General features: G+C 34.9%; 3 protein-coding genes across 4 annotated transcripts; all 3 read left to right on the top strand.

Moving 5' to 3' along the window:
* Positions 1-14: 14 nt before the first annotated feature.
* Positions 15-7446, top strand: LOC111777093 (protein HIRA). 2 transcript variants are annotated; one of them, XM_023656533.2, is made up of 11 exons: positions 15-180; positions 793-940; positions 1840-2115; positions 2382-2633; positions 2730-3127; positions 3247-4267; positions 4590-4800; positions 4952-5192; positions 5448-5570; positions 5937-6054; positions 6560-7446. In XM_023656533.2, exons 2-11 carry the CDS (start codon positions 833-835, stop codon positions 6896-6898), a joined length of 3087 nt encoding a protein of 1028 aa, XP_023512301.2. In that variant the 5' UTR covers positions 15-180; positions 793-832; the 3' UTR covers positions 6899-7446. The 2 variants fall into 2 exon arrangements, with proteins under 2 accessions (XP_023512301.2, XP_023512302.2); XM_023656534.2 differs by lacking the exons at positions 15-180; positions 793-940 and having other exon boundaries at positions 1974-2115; positions 2379-2633.
* Positions 7447-7493: 47 nt separating this feature from the next.
* On the top strand, positions 7494-11119 carry LOC111777094 (fatty acyl-CoA reductase 3-like). Its single transcript, XM_087118503.1, has 12 exons — positions 7494-7512; positions 7554-7672; positions 8462-8549; positions 8643-8746; positions 8892-9094; positions 9185-9285; positions 9361-9556; positions 9624-9785; positions 10071-10152; positions 10234-10506; positions 10592-10719; positions 10926-11119. Exons 1-12 carry the CDS (start codon positions 7494-7496, stop codon positions 11077-11079), a joined length of 1629 nt encoding a protein of 542 aa, XP_086974629.1. The 3' UTR covers positions 11080-11119.
* Positions 11120-11886: 767 nt separating this feature from the next.
* Positions 11887-14606, top strand: LOC111776984 (fatty acyl-CoA reductase 3-like). The gene is made up of 10 exons (XM_023656413.2): positions 11887-12022; positions 12106-12209; positions 12356-12558; positions 12649-12749; positions 12831-13026; positions 13094-13255; positions 13450-13531; positions 13614-13886; positions 13972-14099; positions 14300-14606. Exons 1-10 carry the CDS (start codon positions 11962-11964, stop codon positions 14451-14453), a joined length of 1464 nt encoding a protein of 487 aa, XP_023512181.2. The 5' UTR covers positions 11887-11961; the 3' UTR covers positions 14454-14606.
* Positions 14607-14609: the final 3 nt, after the last annotated feature.

The raw sequence follows: 14609 nt of genomic DNA, 5'->3' as shown, positions 1-14609 counted from the left end.
ACCTAATTAGAGTGCTGTGTGCAAAAAGAAAAAAAACGATTGAATCAATGAAAATATCGGGACGGAGCATGCTTTGTTATTGTTAGCGCAGAATAGAAAGCGAGGGAGAATAGAAAGCGAGGGAGAATCTGCAGCGAACGAAACAAACCAAAAAGAGAGTGAAGAAGGCGACCCCCAAACGTAAAGCCTAATTCCTTCTGTTTCTATTGCTTTGATTTTCGTTTTTCATTTCATTCCATTGAATGCATCTTTCGATTCCAAGATGAGCATTGTATTTCCAATTCCAAAGCTGAGTTCTTCTGTTTTAACATGTGCCGCTCCCTTTGTCTTTTTCAATCTCTGATTCTCTCTCCCGCCCACTTCGCCTTTTTTTTCTTTTTTTTTTTTTTTGCCTTTTCCACTTCTCAGCTTCTTCTCTGACTTCTCATTCAGGAGCTTTGACTGTTGCAATCCCTTCGTTTTTTTACTCTTAGCTCCATCACTTTACTGGGTTTCTTCCAGCTAGGGTTTTGCCTGATTCATATCTTCAGGGTTTAGTCTGGCCCTCATTCTATGGTTCTATGTTGAGAATTTTGTTTCTTTCTCTTAGTGTTTGGATGTTTTTCTCTCTGTTGTTTCTGGTTGGGCATTCGGTATTTTCTTAGCTGTTTAATTTTACGAGACTAAAATTCTGTGCACCCTTTTGTTTCTGAAATTTGGGTTTTGTTAGGGCTCTCTGCTTTCCGCAATTGTTTATTGATCAGTTCTGAGTTGTTTTATTGTGTTGGAAAACTATGAATTGGCAAGAAACAGCCTGAGGGGGGAGGGTTTGTTGCTGTGTTCGGACTTAGAGATGATTGCAGAGAAACCTAGTTGGGTTAGGCATGAGGGCACGCAAATTTTCTCGATTGATGTCCAACCTGGTGGACTGAGATTTGCTACTGGAGGAGGCGACCACAAGGTACTTTTTCTTATCATATTTTACTCTAGTTAGTGGCGAACAAGAATGTGGCTAATATGAAATCAATTCCATTTTTGTTTATGATGGTCTCCGAGAAAAATGTATAACCTTTTTTCCAATTGACCGCAGAAGCGTTGGCACACTATCACTATCCTTTTACTTTACAGTTGATGAGGATAGTCTAGATTGTATAACATGTAGGAATTTCTTGCATTTTGTTTCCTTTTCTTTGTTGTAATCTTACTTATGCCGGAAAAAACTATATTGCGTGTTGAAGATGATAAAAATGGTCTCGTTAGTGCATGTTTCGTGTTTTTGAGGATAGTGGAATCAATGTATGTCGAAAATTTCACGTCTTTAAGCTCCCATTAGCTCTTAACGAAAGAGGGTGGCTTTTGATTCCAAATCTTTCCCCCTTCTCCTGAACATTGGAATTTGTTTACTTCACATGACTAGTTGTGGTCTGAGCCCCCGGTCATCTCATTAGGTATCTCAATGCCGGATGAGGGGCATCCCCACAACTTGTCATTGACTTCTTGGGAACCTGCTCGGCTGAGCTAACTATTGAAACCTTTTTGGTGATGGAAACCCTTCTTCAGTCTAGCTTTGAAATTTCATTTTGATTGGATTGTCAGTTGAATAGTCAGAGACTGCTTCCGAATAGTTATCGTGAGAGTTTCCATATATACACGCATGTGCCTCAAGTTATGACTTACAAGAGTACGATTGTGTTCATGCATGGTTTAGCAATTATGGATTTATTATTTTTTATGTGGTGTTGGTCGTCGTGTGATTGCTGAACCAATGCAACAACTAGTTTTTCTGCTATTCATAAAATTTTCTAATTATATTTAATTATGTGACCATAACATCACTTACTACATCCTGTACCCCTGCAGGTTCGGATATGGAATGTGAAATCTGTTGGTAGGAGTTTAGAAGATGATGACTCAAATCAGAGGCTTCTTGCAACTCTGCGTGATCACTTTGGGTCAGTTAATTGTGTAAGATGGGCTAAGCATGGTCGTTATGTGGCATCAGGGTCTGATGATCAAACAATTCTTGTTCATGAAAAGAAACCTGGGTCAGGGACCACTGAATTTGGAAGTGGAGAGCCCCCAGATGTCGAGAACTGGAAAGTTGCTATGACTTTGAGGGGGCACACAGCTGATGTGGTAATGGTTTAGCTTGTTATTTTTTTTTTGTGGAACTTCATGCATTTGATTAGATTTTATATATTTATATTGTTAAAAGAAAAAAAAAGAATCAATTTGGGAGAATCAAGCCTCTTAGGTCTCTTTTTTTTTTTTTTTTTAAATATCAAACTGTTTATAATTTTCAGATTGCTCATTTATATATTTAAGCATTATGCTGACTGATATATGCGGTACTGATATTGATGGCATCTAACCCGGGAGTTATATTTCAATGCATGAAGTAGGTGGATCTTAACTGGTCGCCTGATGACTCGACATTAGCAAGTGGGAGTTTAGATAACACAGTTCACATATGGAATATGAGCAATGGTATTTGTACAGCCGTTTTGAGGGGTCACTCTAGCCTTGTTAAAGGAGTTGCCTGGGATCCCATAGGTTCTTTCATAGCCAGTCAATCGGATGACAAGACAGTTATTATATGGCGAACAAGTGACTGGAGCCTTGCTCACCGAACTGATGGACATTGGACAAAATCTGTATGTTTGTTTATTTTATGTCCGGATTTGATTTTTCTTTTTTTTACCTATTTTTAATTTGACTATCTTTATGTTCTTGTGGCTTTTCTTTGCCAGCTTGGTTCTACATTTTTCCGGCGTCTAGGCTGGTCACCTTGTGGACATTTCATCACTACTACACATGGTTTTCAGAAGCCCAGACATTCTGCACCAGTCTTGGAGAGAGGGGAATGGTCTGCCACGTTTGATTTCTTAGGACACAATGCTCCTGTTATTGTTGTCAAATTTAATCATTCTATGTTTCGGAGGAATTTAACTAATGCTAACGAGATGAAGGCTGTTCCTGTTGGGTGGACAAATGGAGCTTCGAAAATTGGAGGCAAAGAATCCCCATCATACAATGTGATTGCAATTGGGAGTCAGGATCGCACTATAACTGTATGGACGACAGCAAGTCCTCGCCCTCTTTTTGTTGCCAAACATTTCTTTACTCAAAGTGTTGTTGATTTATCTTGGTATGACTCTGGAAATATACCTATACTATGTAATTGCTTTCCAAATCTTGTTTTGGTGTTCATCTACTAGACCTTCATTTGTCACTACCCATAATTTTCAAATTTTCCTATTGGAGCAGGAGTCCTGATGGATATTCACTCTTTGCATGTTCCTTGGATGGGTCAGTAGCAACTTTCCATTTTGAGGTGAAAGAAATTGGACAGAGGTTACCTGACGTAGAACTTGATGAGATTAAGAGAAGTCGTTATGGTGATGTTAGAGGTCGGCAAGTGAATTTAGCTGAAACTCCTGCTCAGCTGATGCTCGAAGCAGCTTCATTAAGGCAAGTCTCAAGCAAGAAAGTTGTTTCAGAATCTCAACTAAACCAGACCCTGTCAAAATCTTCAATAGATGCAAGGGATGCCTCCAAGACTTTGGAGGCCCAAGTTGATGATTCAAAGAAGAGTGGGGGAGCTGGTGGGGATGGTTTGAATAAGGTTTCGTCAGCTTCCCAGAAGATTTCTAGTCCTGTGAAGCAAAGAGAATATAGACGACCTGATGGAAGAAAGAGAATTATTCCAGAAGCAGTTGGAGGGCCTGTTCTGCAGGAAAATAAGTCTGGTGGGATTCAGAGTAGCAATGCACTTGATTTCCCATCTATGTCATCTGACCAAAAAAAGGATAATAATGGTGTAGCTGCCCCTGAATGTGTAAGGGAAAGTTCCATGAGGGGAATGCCTAGCAAACGCACTGATTCAAAGGAGCGTACAGGGGTCACTGCTCGAGCAACAATCACGGATAGTTTAGTAATCGAGAAGGTTCCACTCTCTGCAGGTAATGATGCAAATATCGTAATGGATCATTCTGGGAATTTGAAGACGTCGAATTCATTGGCTACTTGTAGTTCTGTACTTTCAATTAGGGTGTTTGATAAGAAAGAAGGGGAATATAATGAACCAATTTGCTTGGAAGCTCGACCAAAGGAGAATGCTGCCAATGACATTATTGGGGCTGGAAACACATCGATGTTGAAAGAAACAGTTATTTCTTGTACTAAAGGATCAAGAAATCTGTGGTCTGATAGGGTCTCAGGGAAAGTCACTGTTTTGGCTGGAAATGCAAATTTCTGGGCAGTAGGGTGTGAAGATGGATGCCTACAGGTAGTTACTGGCTATTTAATATTTAGTTACATTTATTTTGGGGCACTAAGATTGAGTAGGAGAATGCTCTGGACGATATTCACGTGCAATGTATTATGACGGTACAGCTAGATTTTGCATTAATACAATGAACCCTGGTTATTATCTTTGAGACTAAAGATTTTACTATCTTGGCAATAGAGCAGATGCTTAATGAAGTTATTAGTTAATCTTAGTCGTATTACTCTAGGCTGACAGAAGTAAATTCGGTTTAATATAATAATAAAATATTATGCCTTTATATAAGCTTCCCATTTGGTTACAGTTTTTTATTCTTGTGTAGGTTTATACCAAGTGTGGTAGACGTTCTATGCCAACCATGATGATGGGATCTGCTGCTACATTTATCGATTGTGATGATTCCTGGAAATTGTTGCTGGTGACAAGGAAAGGTTCCTTGTATGTATGGGATCTCTTTAACCGCAGTTGTCTCCTTCATGACTCGTTGGCATCACTGATTCCTTTGAATCCTAACTCATCTACCAAAGATTCTGGTAACGTTCAACATTTGAATTATTATATCCTAGTGGGATGCTAATGTCAAAGTTTCTTTTGTCTTTTTGTTCTTTGTTTTTCTCGTGTTTTCCATTGCTTTCTATAGAAATCTGCCTTCTGATTTGAGGACTGAACCTTCCACTCTTTCAGGCACTATTAAAGTTATATCTGCCAAGCTGTCAAAATCTGGTTCTCCTCTAGTTGTTTTGGCCACTCGCCATGCTTTTCTCTTTGATACAAACCTTAAGTGTTGGCTGAGAGTAGCAGACGACTGTTTCCCTGCATCAAATTTTTCCAGCTCTTGGAACTTGGGGTCTATTCAGAGCGGAGAGCTTGCTGCACTGCAGGTTGATATCAGGAAATATTTGGCTAGAAAGCCAGGTTGGAGCAGGTTTGTTCTTTCCTTTCATCCGAAGTCTGAAGCTTTAAGAACTTGGGTTCTGGTTTGTTTTCAGGGATGGTTCATTTTCATTTTCATTTTCATGATCATGATATTGATCTCAACATGTTTGATTCTTAATGTCACATGATTGATGTGGAAGGAAGATTGGGTTTTTCATGTCAGTGTGATAGGTTCCTAGTTAGTTTCCAGATCTTTTTACATAATTTTGAAGTCAATTTTAAGAGTTTAGTTTCTTCAATCTAGGGTCACCGATGATGGGATGCAGACACGTGCTCACCTAGAAACTCAGATGGCATCCTCACTAGCATTGAAGTCACCTAATGAGTATCGCCAATGGCTTCTATCATACATACGCTTTTTGGCAAGGTGATTTACATTTAACACATTTTTGATTTGCGTAACCACATATTTTTATAGCTCATTTCTTATTGCAAATGTTGCTTGGTGCTTTTTTGCACGTAGTTTTAGGAGCACAAAGTTTTGAATTCATCAAAAGAGATGTGGATATTATAGCTAGATCTGAGATTGAGGTTGATACAGATGCATGATGTCTTTGATTTGGGAGACACATTAGGCTTGTCCTCCTTTTTTCTCGTTGATGATGGGATTTATTAGTAGTTTTTCTTTTTGGTTTTGTTTCGTTAAATGATGTAATTTAATTTTCATTCAGACGATTTCAAAGCATTTTAGTTCACACATTTGTACTCAGTGTTCTTGGCTACTTGATTACAGAGAAGCAGATGAATCTCGGCTACGTGAGGTTTGTGAGAGTTTACTAGGACCCCCAACTGGGATGGCTGGAGATGCATCCGCGGATACAAAGAATCAAGCCTGGGATCCTTGTGTGCTTGTAAGACTTTGTTAACCTACCCTGCAAATGGCATTCATACATACATTATACCTAATAACAAAATACCTAATTTGTCATTTGCCTCCAATTCTTCTAACTTGTGCATATTTATTCTTCTTTTATTCAATCAATGATATCGTCCCTTTTTGCATTCATTTTTTTGAAATTCTTCTGATTGGTTTGATTCATGACAAATGCTGTCTGTAGTGATAATGCCTTTTGACTTGTCTATCTTTGATGGATTCTATTTGCACTTGTTTAGCTTCTCTGTGCTTAAATCTAAATCACCATGTGGTTGATCGCTCAATCTTTTGGATTTTGTAACTAGTGTCATATTTTTTCATAAACCCATTATTTGTCTAAAGTTGGTGAAGTAGATTGCACAATGTGGATATTCATATTACTCGCACCTCAAAACTCAAAACTATTTAATGTTGCAAACGGCTGCCTTCAGGTTTCAGGGCTATAAGAAGTTTGTTTTAATCACATTTTTACATTTACGCAGGGAATGAGAAAGCACAAACTTCTAAGAGAAGATATACTTCCTGCCATGGCATCAAATAGAAAAGTCCAACGACTGCTTAACGAATTCATGGATCTTCTCTCCGAGTACGAAAATGTTGAAAACAATGTTGAGCCAAAAGCTTCCCTCCCTGCAGCATCAAGCCCTCTGGAACCAGATCATGAGCAGTCTGCTGCTCCACATCAAGCAGATAAAATGGAAACTGACCCTACAGTTATTCATCCAAAGGATTCCTCCAAGTTGGTAAATTATCAAACGAGTTTTACTCCACCTGTTGATCCGGGCCAGCCAGTAAAGGATCCTGTTAACCTAGCTTCATAAGCAAAAGACTGACATTCTTGTTGGCCCAACGGATCAAATCACATTCAAAACTGAACTCTGCAACTGGCATTGACTAGGCTGCGTATGTATCACACCATGACATGTCCCTATCTATATATATGCATGAGAGAAGCTTTCCGTCTCCATTAATTGTCCGGGACATTCTTTCCATAGGACCACTTGTCTGAAGTAATTGTTCTGGTTAAGAGTTGATTTTTAGGAATGGTAGCTAGAAGTAAGATTTTTTTTTTCATCCATTTAACTTTTTCTGCATTTGTACAATGGTAAAGAATAGCGTCCATTTAGATAAACTCAGAGCTACTTCTATTACCATATATGAGTATGACGTAGATTTTCGAGTCTAAAGATACCCGTACTACAACAGTACAGCCAGGAGAACCTTCTATCCTTAGATAGCCAAGGTCTCTGCAACTGATACAGATTTAGGGACAAACATTTGTATGATATTTGTGTTAAATGTAGATTGGAGGGGCTTGTACGTTCATATCAAAGTTTCTATCTATATATCAAGAACCGTGCTTCTAGAACCGCTTTTGACATCTTTGGTCAGCTTAAAGCTTTCAGTCGAGCTGCAATGGCATCGGCGTCAACCTGTTTGTTTTCGGCTTCCATCTGAATGTTGCATAATTTGTAGTTTCCAGTTTCCATTATGTGCTTAAGCAGGGACAGGGTGTAGCATCAGGAAGGAATGTTGCTCTAAATGGAGGGTGGGAAGACACTTTAGTATCATTATCATATGAAATCATTGTTGAGGTACTTAGAAATTTAGTCTGGTTTGATGGGAGATTTTGATATAGCTCTGCTTCTGCATCGGTGCAACTATTATTCAAAGCTGAGATGTTTTTTTTTGTTCTTTTATATTTTCTCAACAAAAAAAAAAAAAAAAAAAAAAAAAAAAAAAAAAAAAAAAAATTTGATGTGCATAGCTTAGTTTAGGACCTATTTCAATTAATTTTTTATTTTTTGTTTTTAGTCTTTGAAAAACAGGTTTATTTGACCCATAATTTTATGTCATTATAGGTAGTTTGTTCAAAAGAAAATTATATATGGTTACTAATTAAAAGCTTTTAATAAATGTTCAAATAATTTTGATGTGGTGCGTCTAAATATTTAGAAATACCTTTAAATTATAAAAATAAACTTTGAACTTTATTTTATTTGTTTCAAAACTGGGTAGGATTTTGCTCTAAACTTATGGAATTTTTTTTTTTTTTTTTTTTTTTTTTTTTTTTTTTTTTGTAAATTTATTTTTCTCGTTTGAATCTTATATCCCAAATTGTCGTTCTTTCGTTCATAGTTCTATTTCGACAAATAAAAATTTTCAAAATTCGTATATGATTGAAATCAAGTCGAAGAGAGTGGTTGATTTAAATTGATTAGAGATTAGGTGAGACAATTAGTGGAATCGTGTCATTCCATAATTTCTTTAAATGGTTAATTAGGCAATAAAAGAGAGTTAATTACTTAAATTATGTGCATTACTATTTTCCTTCCATTTTTCGTATTACTTTTCTCATTCATATCAATTTATTCAATTTAAAGTTTATAATATATCTCTCGACTTTCGATGGACTTTTTTTTGATAATAAGACCATTTTTGTTATTGGTGCCAGAGGATTTCTTGGAAAGAGTATGTTATCTTTCCACTGAAAATTTTAATATTCTTTTTTAATGTGTTATTATGCTAAATATATCATTTATATTATATACTTTGAGAGTGCAGTTATGGTGGAGAAAATATTAAGAGCTCATCCCAACGTGAAGAAACTTTATCTACTCTTACGAAACGTGGATCAAATCACGGCTTCAAAACATTTTTATGATGAGGTATATGATTGTGTTTATACCCATATTTCAACTACAAAACACTAACTAGCTAGTTGATGTAAATATCGAACATAAAGGTTTGATTCCTTCGTCCGTAATCGTTATTTCGGTAAAAAAAAAATACAATTGATTATTTGATTCATAGGTTGTAGAGAAAGAATTGTTTAGAGTGTTAAAGGAAAAATGGGGTGGAGATCTAAAAACCCTCATCTCAGAGAAGATTTATTTGGTGCCCGGAGATATTTCATACCCAAATATGGGATTAAAAGACTCAAATTTATTGGAAGAGATGAAGAATCAAGTGGAAATAATTGTTAATTTTGCGGCAACAACCAATTTTGATGAAAGGTATCGACTCTCTTGAATTGCATTAAACTGTAAAATGCTTAAACCAGAAAGTATTTCAAAATGATCTCGAGCTTGTTTACTTTCTTGCAGATATGAGGTAGCGTTTAGTACCAATACATTGGGAGCTAGACACGTTCTAAACTTTGCCGAGCAATGTTCTAGTTTGAAAATTCTTGTCCATGTATCCACTGGTTAGCATCAAATCATTGTTTAAAATAATTTAGTTAACTACCGACAAATTGATTGAAAAACCTTTGTTTTGTTAGCTTATGTTTCAAATCAAAGGGAAGGAGTCATCTTGGAAACTCCGTGCAAATTGGTCGAGTCCGTTGATGGCACTTCAAAATTAGACATTGAAACCGAACGAAAAATAATTGAAGATAGCTTAAGAGAATTGAGAAATAATAGAGATATAGATGAAATTACGAGGAGCTTTGCCATGAAAGACTTGGGCACAAAAAGGTACGAAAGGTCGATGGATATCATCCTCTTTATCAATGTAACCATTTTATTCTTTTATTGTTATTAGGGCAAAAATGTATGGATATCCAAACACATACGTATTTACAAAGGCAATGGGCGAGATGTTGATTAACGACAAAAGTGACAATCTTCGTTTGATCATCGTGCGGCCAACCATAGTTACAAGCACTTATAAAGAACCTTTTCCGGGTTGGATCGAAGGTTTGAGGTACACAAATAATATATATAGGCAACTTGGGTCGATAGGGAGCCAAAATTTTGATATCAATTTCTTGTTAAACCCCATTTTGTCTCGAGTTTGGGTGTCCATAGTTTGGATCAGATCAAGTTGCGATATTTCTAAACTCAACCTAATTGTTTGGATTGTAAATTTTTTCAACTCAAACAATTTTTTTGAAAAACTCCGATCTTTAAGTAAAGTATGCATAGTGTTTTACCATAACAATGGGTTCGTTGGCCTTGTTTCAATGATGAAAAAGGTTGTATTTGACAGGACCATTGATGGCTTAATTGATGGGTATGGCAAAGGAAAACTTACGTTCTTTCCATCTAACGCTAGCTCAATCCTAGACGTGGTGAGATGAATATAATTTCTTTGAAATTTTGATATCTCTTTCTTTCAAATTCAACAAGTTTGATGTTTCGAAGAAATGCAGATTCCAGCTGATATGGTAGTAAATGCTATCATCATGACAATATTAGCACATAAACTTCAACCGTTTGGACATACATTAATATATCACATAGGTTCTTCGATGAGAAATGCTATGAGCAACATTGATTTGCGCAATTATATTCTCCAATACTTTACGGAAAAACCATGGATCGATAGAGACGGAAAGGCCCTCAAGGTTAAAAAAGTCACCTTATTCAACGACATGGCTAGCTTCCATCGATACATGACCATTCACTACTTGATTTTTCTCAAGGTATGTTCCAAAATCTATAACTAATGTTGACATAAAACCACGTTTATATTTACGTTTTCTAATCAATATTGTTATTACTATAAAGGGTTTTGAGTTTGTGAACAAAGCATTTTGTTACGCTTTCCAAGACAAGTACAATGATCTTCGGAGAACGTTCAACTGGGTGATGCGACAAGTTGAGCTTTATGACTCGTTTCTATTCTTCAAAGCCAGGTAATTTCCAAACTAATTTTATTCGAAACGTTGAGTTTAGTTTATATACCTCATTATAAAATAATCAGATTTGTATGACCTTTGTAGTAACATGAGAAGTCGGAATTTATGTAACATGAGTTTACGGACTTGTACGATTAGTATATTGATATTCTTAGCTATGCAATCTAATATATGCATGTATAATTTTATTTTTGCTTGTACAGATTTGACGACACCAACTTAGAAAAACTGAGAATTGCTGTACGAGACAACAACATAAATCCAAATACATCACTTTTGGCTCCTGAGGATATAAACTGGGAGGATTACTTCCTGAATATCCACATTTCCGGACTTGTTAAACATGTAATGAAATGATTATAATATGAACAAACATCTATTCCAGATATATATCAGCTCAATCAGATAGTTAATTCTCTTTGCTGTCTTCTCTTGGACATCTGTGATTCAAGGCAATATCTTAATTAATCGTTTATAATATGATATGGGACGTCGTCGTTGTTTATTAAGTGTTTCGTAAAAGTTTTGATAAACCGATTATTTGTCCAAAGTTGAGTTTTCAGCAGAAAATTTTTCCATTCCTTTTATATGTTTTTTTAATTACTTTTATATTAAAAAATAAAACATACTAACAATATTTCAACACATAAATTACTCTTCTCTTAATTTATTTGTAATTTTTATTTGTAAATTTATTTGAATATACATAATTAATTAATAAAATAGTCGATCATGATTTACCAAAATTAATATAAGTAATTATTTAAGTAGAATAAATAAGAATTAATTAATTTATATATAAAAATTTATTACTTATTTACAAGAATTATTAATTAGTTAGCTAATAGCTTAAATAATTCATGAGTTAATTAGGAAAAAGTTAATTTTCAATAATTATAATTATTACTTAAATCAATAATTAATTGGGACCAAAATAAATATTACTAATTGATTAATTTTTCAATTTGATTATTATACTAATTATTTACCATTAAAATGAACGAAAATCAAATTAAATCTTTTACCATAGTAAAATGGTTGAAATACCATAACCAAACATAAATATCCTTTATTTGTATAAATTTTTTACATCATTTTAGCAAACATGTCTAAATACTTTAGTTACATAGGCAATAAAGGAGAGTTAATTACTTAATTATGCACGTTATTATTTTCCTTCTATTTTTCGTATATATTTCAAACTTCAACTTCCCATTATAATATATCTCTCGATCTTCGATGGACGTTTTAGAGAATAAGACCATTTTTATGATTGGTGCCAAAGGGTTTCTTGGGAAGCGTACGTTTATCTTTCTAAATATTTCTTTGGAAAAATTTTAATTTTCTTTTTAATCATTTATATTATATATTTTCGGAGTCCAGTTATGGTGGAGAAAATACTAAGAGTTCATCCCAACGTGAAGAAACTTTATCTACTTTTACGAGGTGTGGATCACATCACGGCTTCAAAACATTTCTATAATGAGGTATATAATTGTTTTTATACCCATATTTTAATTACTACAGCACTAACTAGCTAGTTTATGTAAATACCGAACATAAAAGGTTGAATCCTTCACCCATAATCGTTATTTCGGTAAAAAAAAAATACAATTGATTATTTGATTCATAGGTTGTAGAGAAAGAACTGTTTAGAGTGTTGAAGGAAAAATGGGGTGGAGATCTAAAACCCTTCATCTCAGAGAAGATTTATTTGGTGCCGGGAGATATTTCATCCCCAAATATGGGATTAAATGATTCAGATTTATTGGAAGAGATGAAGAATCAAGTGGAAATAATCATTAATTTTGCTGCAACGACCAATTTTGATGAAAGGTACCGACTCTCTCGAGCTCCCTTGAATTATAAAATGCTTAAATTAAAAAGTATTTCAAACTGATCTCGAGTTTGTTTACTTTTTCGCAGATATGATGTAGCATTTGGTACCAATACATTGGGAGCTAAACATGTTGTAAACTTTGCAAAGGGATGTTCTAATTTGGAAATTCTCGTCCATGTATCCACGGGTCAGTATGAAATTATATTTTTTTTATTTAAATAATTAGGTTAATTACCTGCAACTTATTGAAAAATATTTGTTTTGTTAGCTTATGTTTCAAATCAAAGGGAAGGAATCATCTTGGAAACTCCGTGCAAATTGGTCGAATCTGTTGATGGTACTTCGAAGTTAGATATTGAATCAGAACGAAAAATAATTGAAGATAGTTTAAGAGAGCTGAGAAATAATAGAGATATAAATGAAACCATGAGGAGCTTAGCCATGAAAGACTTGGGCACAGAAAGGTATGGACGATCAATAGATACCATCTTCTTTATCAATGTAATGATTTTCTTCTTTAATTGTTATTAGGTCAAAAATGTATGGATATCCAAACACGTACACATTTACCAAAGCAATGGGTGAGATGTTGGTTAATGATAGAACTGACAATCTTCCTTTGATCATCATGCGACCGACCATAGTCACAAGCACTTACAAAGAACCTTTTCCGGGTTGGATAGAAGGTTTGAGGTAAAAAAAGAAAAAAAAGAAAAAAAAAAGTTCTTTAACCGGTGTTCATAGGTTGTGTTCGGTAGAGTTGAGACATTTAAGCTAACTCATAAATCTTAATTCATTTAAACTCAACCCAACCTGATTCAAACCGTAATGTATGTTTGGTATTTGTTATGTTCGCGATGTTTGATGAGAAATGTTGTATTTTATAGGACCATAGACAGCTTTATTGTTGGGTATGCTAAAGGAAAAGTAACACATTTTCCTTCCGGTGCTGGCTCAATCTTAGACTTGGTGAGATGAAATATAATTTATTTTTAATTTTGATCTCGGTTTCTTTTAAATCTAAGAAGTTTAATGTTTTTAAAAAATGCAGATTCCAGCCGATATGGTGGTAAATGCTATCATCATGGCAATATCGGCACATAAACTCCAACCATCTAGACATACAATTATATACCACGTAAGTTCTTCAATGAGAAATTCTATAAGTAACGTTAATTCCCTCAATTATATTCTCCAATACTTTACCGAAAAACCATGGATCAACAAAGATGGAAAGGCCATCAAGATTAAGAAACTCACCTTATTCAACGACATAGCCAGCTTCCATCGATACACGACCCTTCGCTACTTGGTTTTTCTCAAGGTATTATTCAAAATCTATGACTAATGCTTACACAGAACTACGTTTAAATTTACTTTTCCTAATCAATATTGTTATTACGGTAAAGAGTTTTGAGTTCGTGAACAAAGCATTTTGTAACTCTTTTCAAGACAAGTACGATGATCTTCAGAGAAAGTTCAATTGGGTGATGCGACAAGTTGAGCTTTATGACTCGTTTCTATTCTTCAAAGCCAGGTAATTTACAAACTAATTTTATATGAAACGTTAGAGTTTAGTTTACATACCTCATTCTAAAATAATCGGATTTGTATGACCTTTATATCCACCGTACATATGAATACATGTTAAAGGTTGAAAAGTTGGAATTTATGTAACATGAGTTTACGAGACTTATACAATTAGAATATTGTATAATTTTATTTTTGTTTGTACAGATTTGATGACACCAACTTAGAAAAACTGAGAATTGCTGCACGAGACAACAACATAAATCCAAATACGTCGCTTTTGGATCCTAAGGATATAAACTGGAAGGCTTACTTCCTGAATATCCACATTCCCGGACTTGTTAAACATGTAATGAAATGATTATAATATGAACAAACATCTATTCCAGATATATATCAGCTCAATCAGATAGTTAATTCTCTTTGCTGTCTTCTCTTGGACATCCGTGATTCAAGGCAATATCTTAATTAGTCGCTTATGATATGATATGCGAATCCGTCGATTATTTGTTTATTA

This window comes from Cucurbita pepo, chromosome 16, assembly GCF_057944985.1.
Source record: "Cucurbita pepo subsp. pepo isolate OVF chromosome 16, ASM5794498v1, whole genome shotgun sequence".
NCBI lineage: Eukaryota > Viridiplantae > Streptophyta > Magnoliopsida > Cucurbitales > Cucurbitaceae > Cucurbita > Cucurbita pepo.
Note: the sequence above shows the minus strand (reverse complement) of the source record. Positions and strands in the feature narration are given on the sequence as shown.

What these genes read in the sequence shown, in the direction of transcription:
- LOC111777093 (XM_023656533.2), top strand. Translation starts at nt 833, where the DNA reads ATGATTGCAGAGAAACCTAGTTGGGTTAGGCATGAGGGCACGCAAATT. An exon ending in CTGGAGGAGGCGACCACAAG is followed by an intron (nt 941 to 1,839) that starts GTACTTTTTCTT and finishes GTACCCCTGCAG; the next exon opens with GTTCGGATATGGAATGTGAA. An exon ending in GGGGGCACACAGCTGATGTG is followed by an intron (nt 2,116 to 2,381) that starts GTAATGGTTTAG and finishes TGCATGAAGTAG; the next exon opens with GTGGATCTTAACTGGTCGCC.
- LOC111776984 (XM_023656413.2), top strand. Translation starts at nt 11,962, where the DNA reads ATGGACGTTTTAGAGAATAAGACCATTTTTATGATTGGTGCCAAAGGG. An exon ending in AAAGACTTGGGCACAGAAAG is followed by an intron (nt 13,027 to 13,093) that starts GTATGGACGATC and finishes AATTGTTATTAG; the next exon opens with GTCAAAAATGTATGGATATC. An exon ending in GCTACTTGGTTTTTCTCAAG is followed by an intron (nt 13,887 to 13,971) that starts GTATTATTCAAA and finishes ATTACGGTAAAG; the next exon opens with AGTTTTGAGTTCGTGAACAA.
- LOC111777094 (XM_087118503.1), top strand. An exon ending in ACAACCAATTTTGATGAAAG is followed by an intron (nt 9,095 to 9,184) that starts GTATCGACTCTC and finishes ACTTTCTTGCAG; the next exon opens with ATATGAGGTAGCGTTTAGTA. An exon ending in GGTTGGATCGAAGGTTTGAG is followed by an intron (nt 9,786 to 10,070) that starts GTACACAAATAA and finishes TGTATTTGACAG; the next exon opens with GACCATTGATGGCTTAATTG.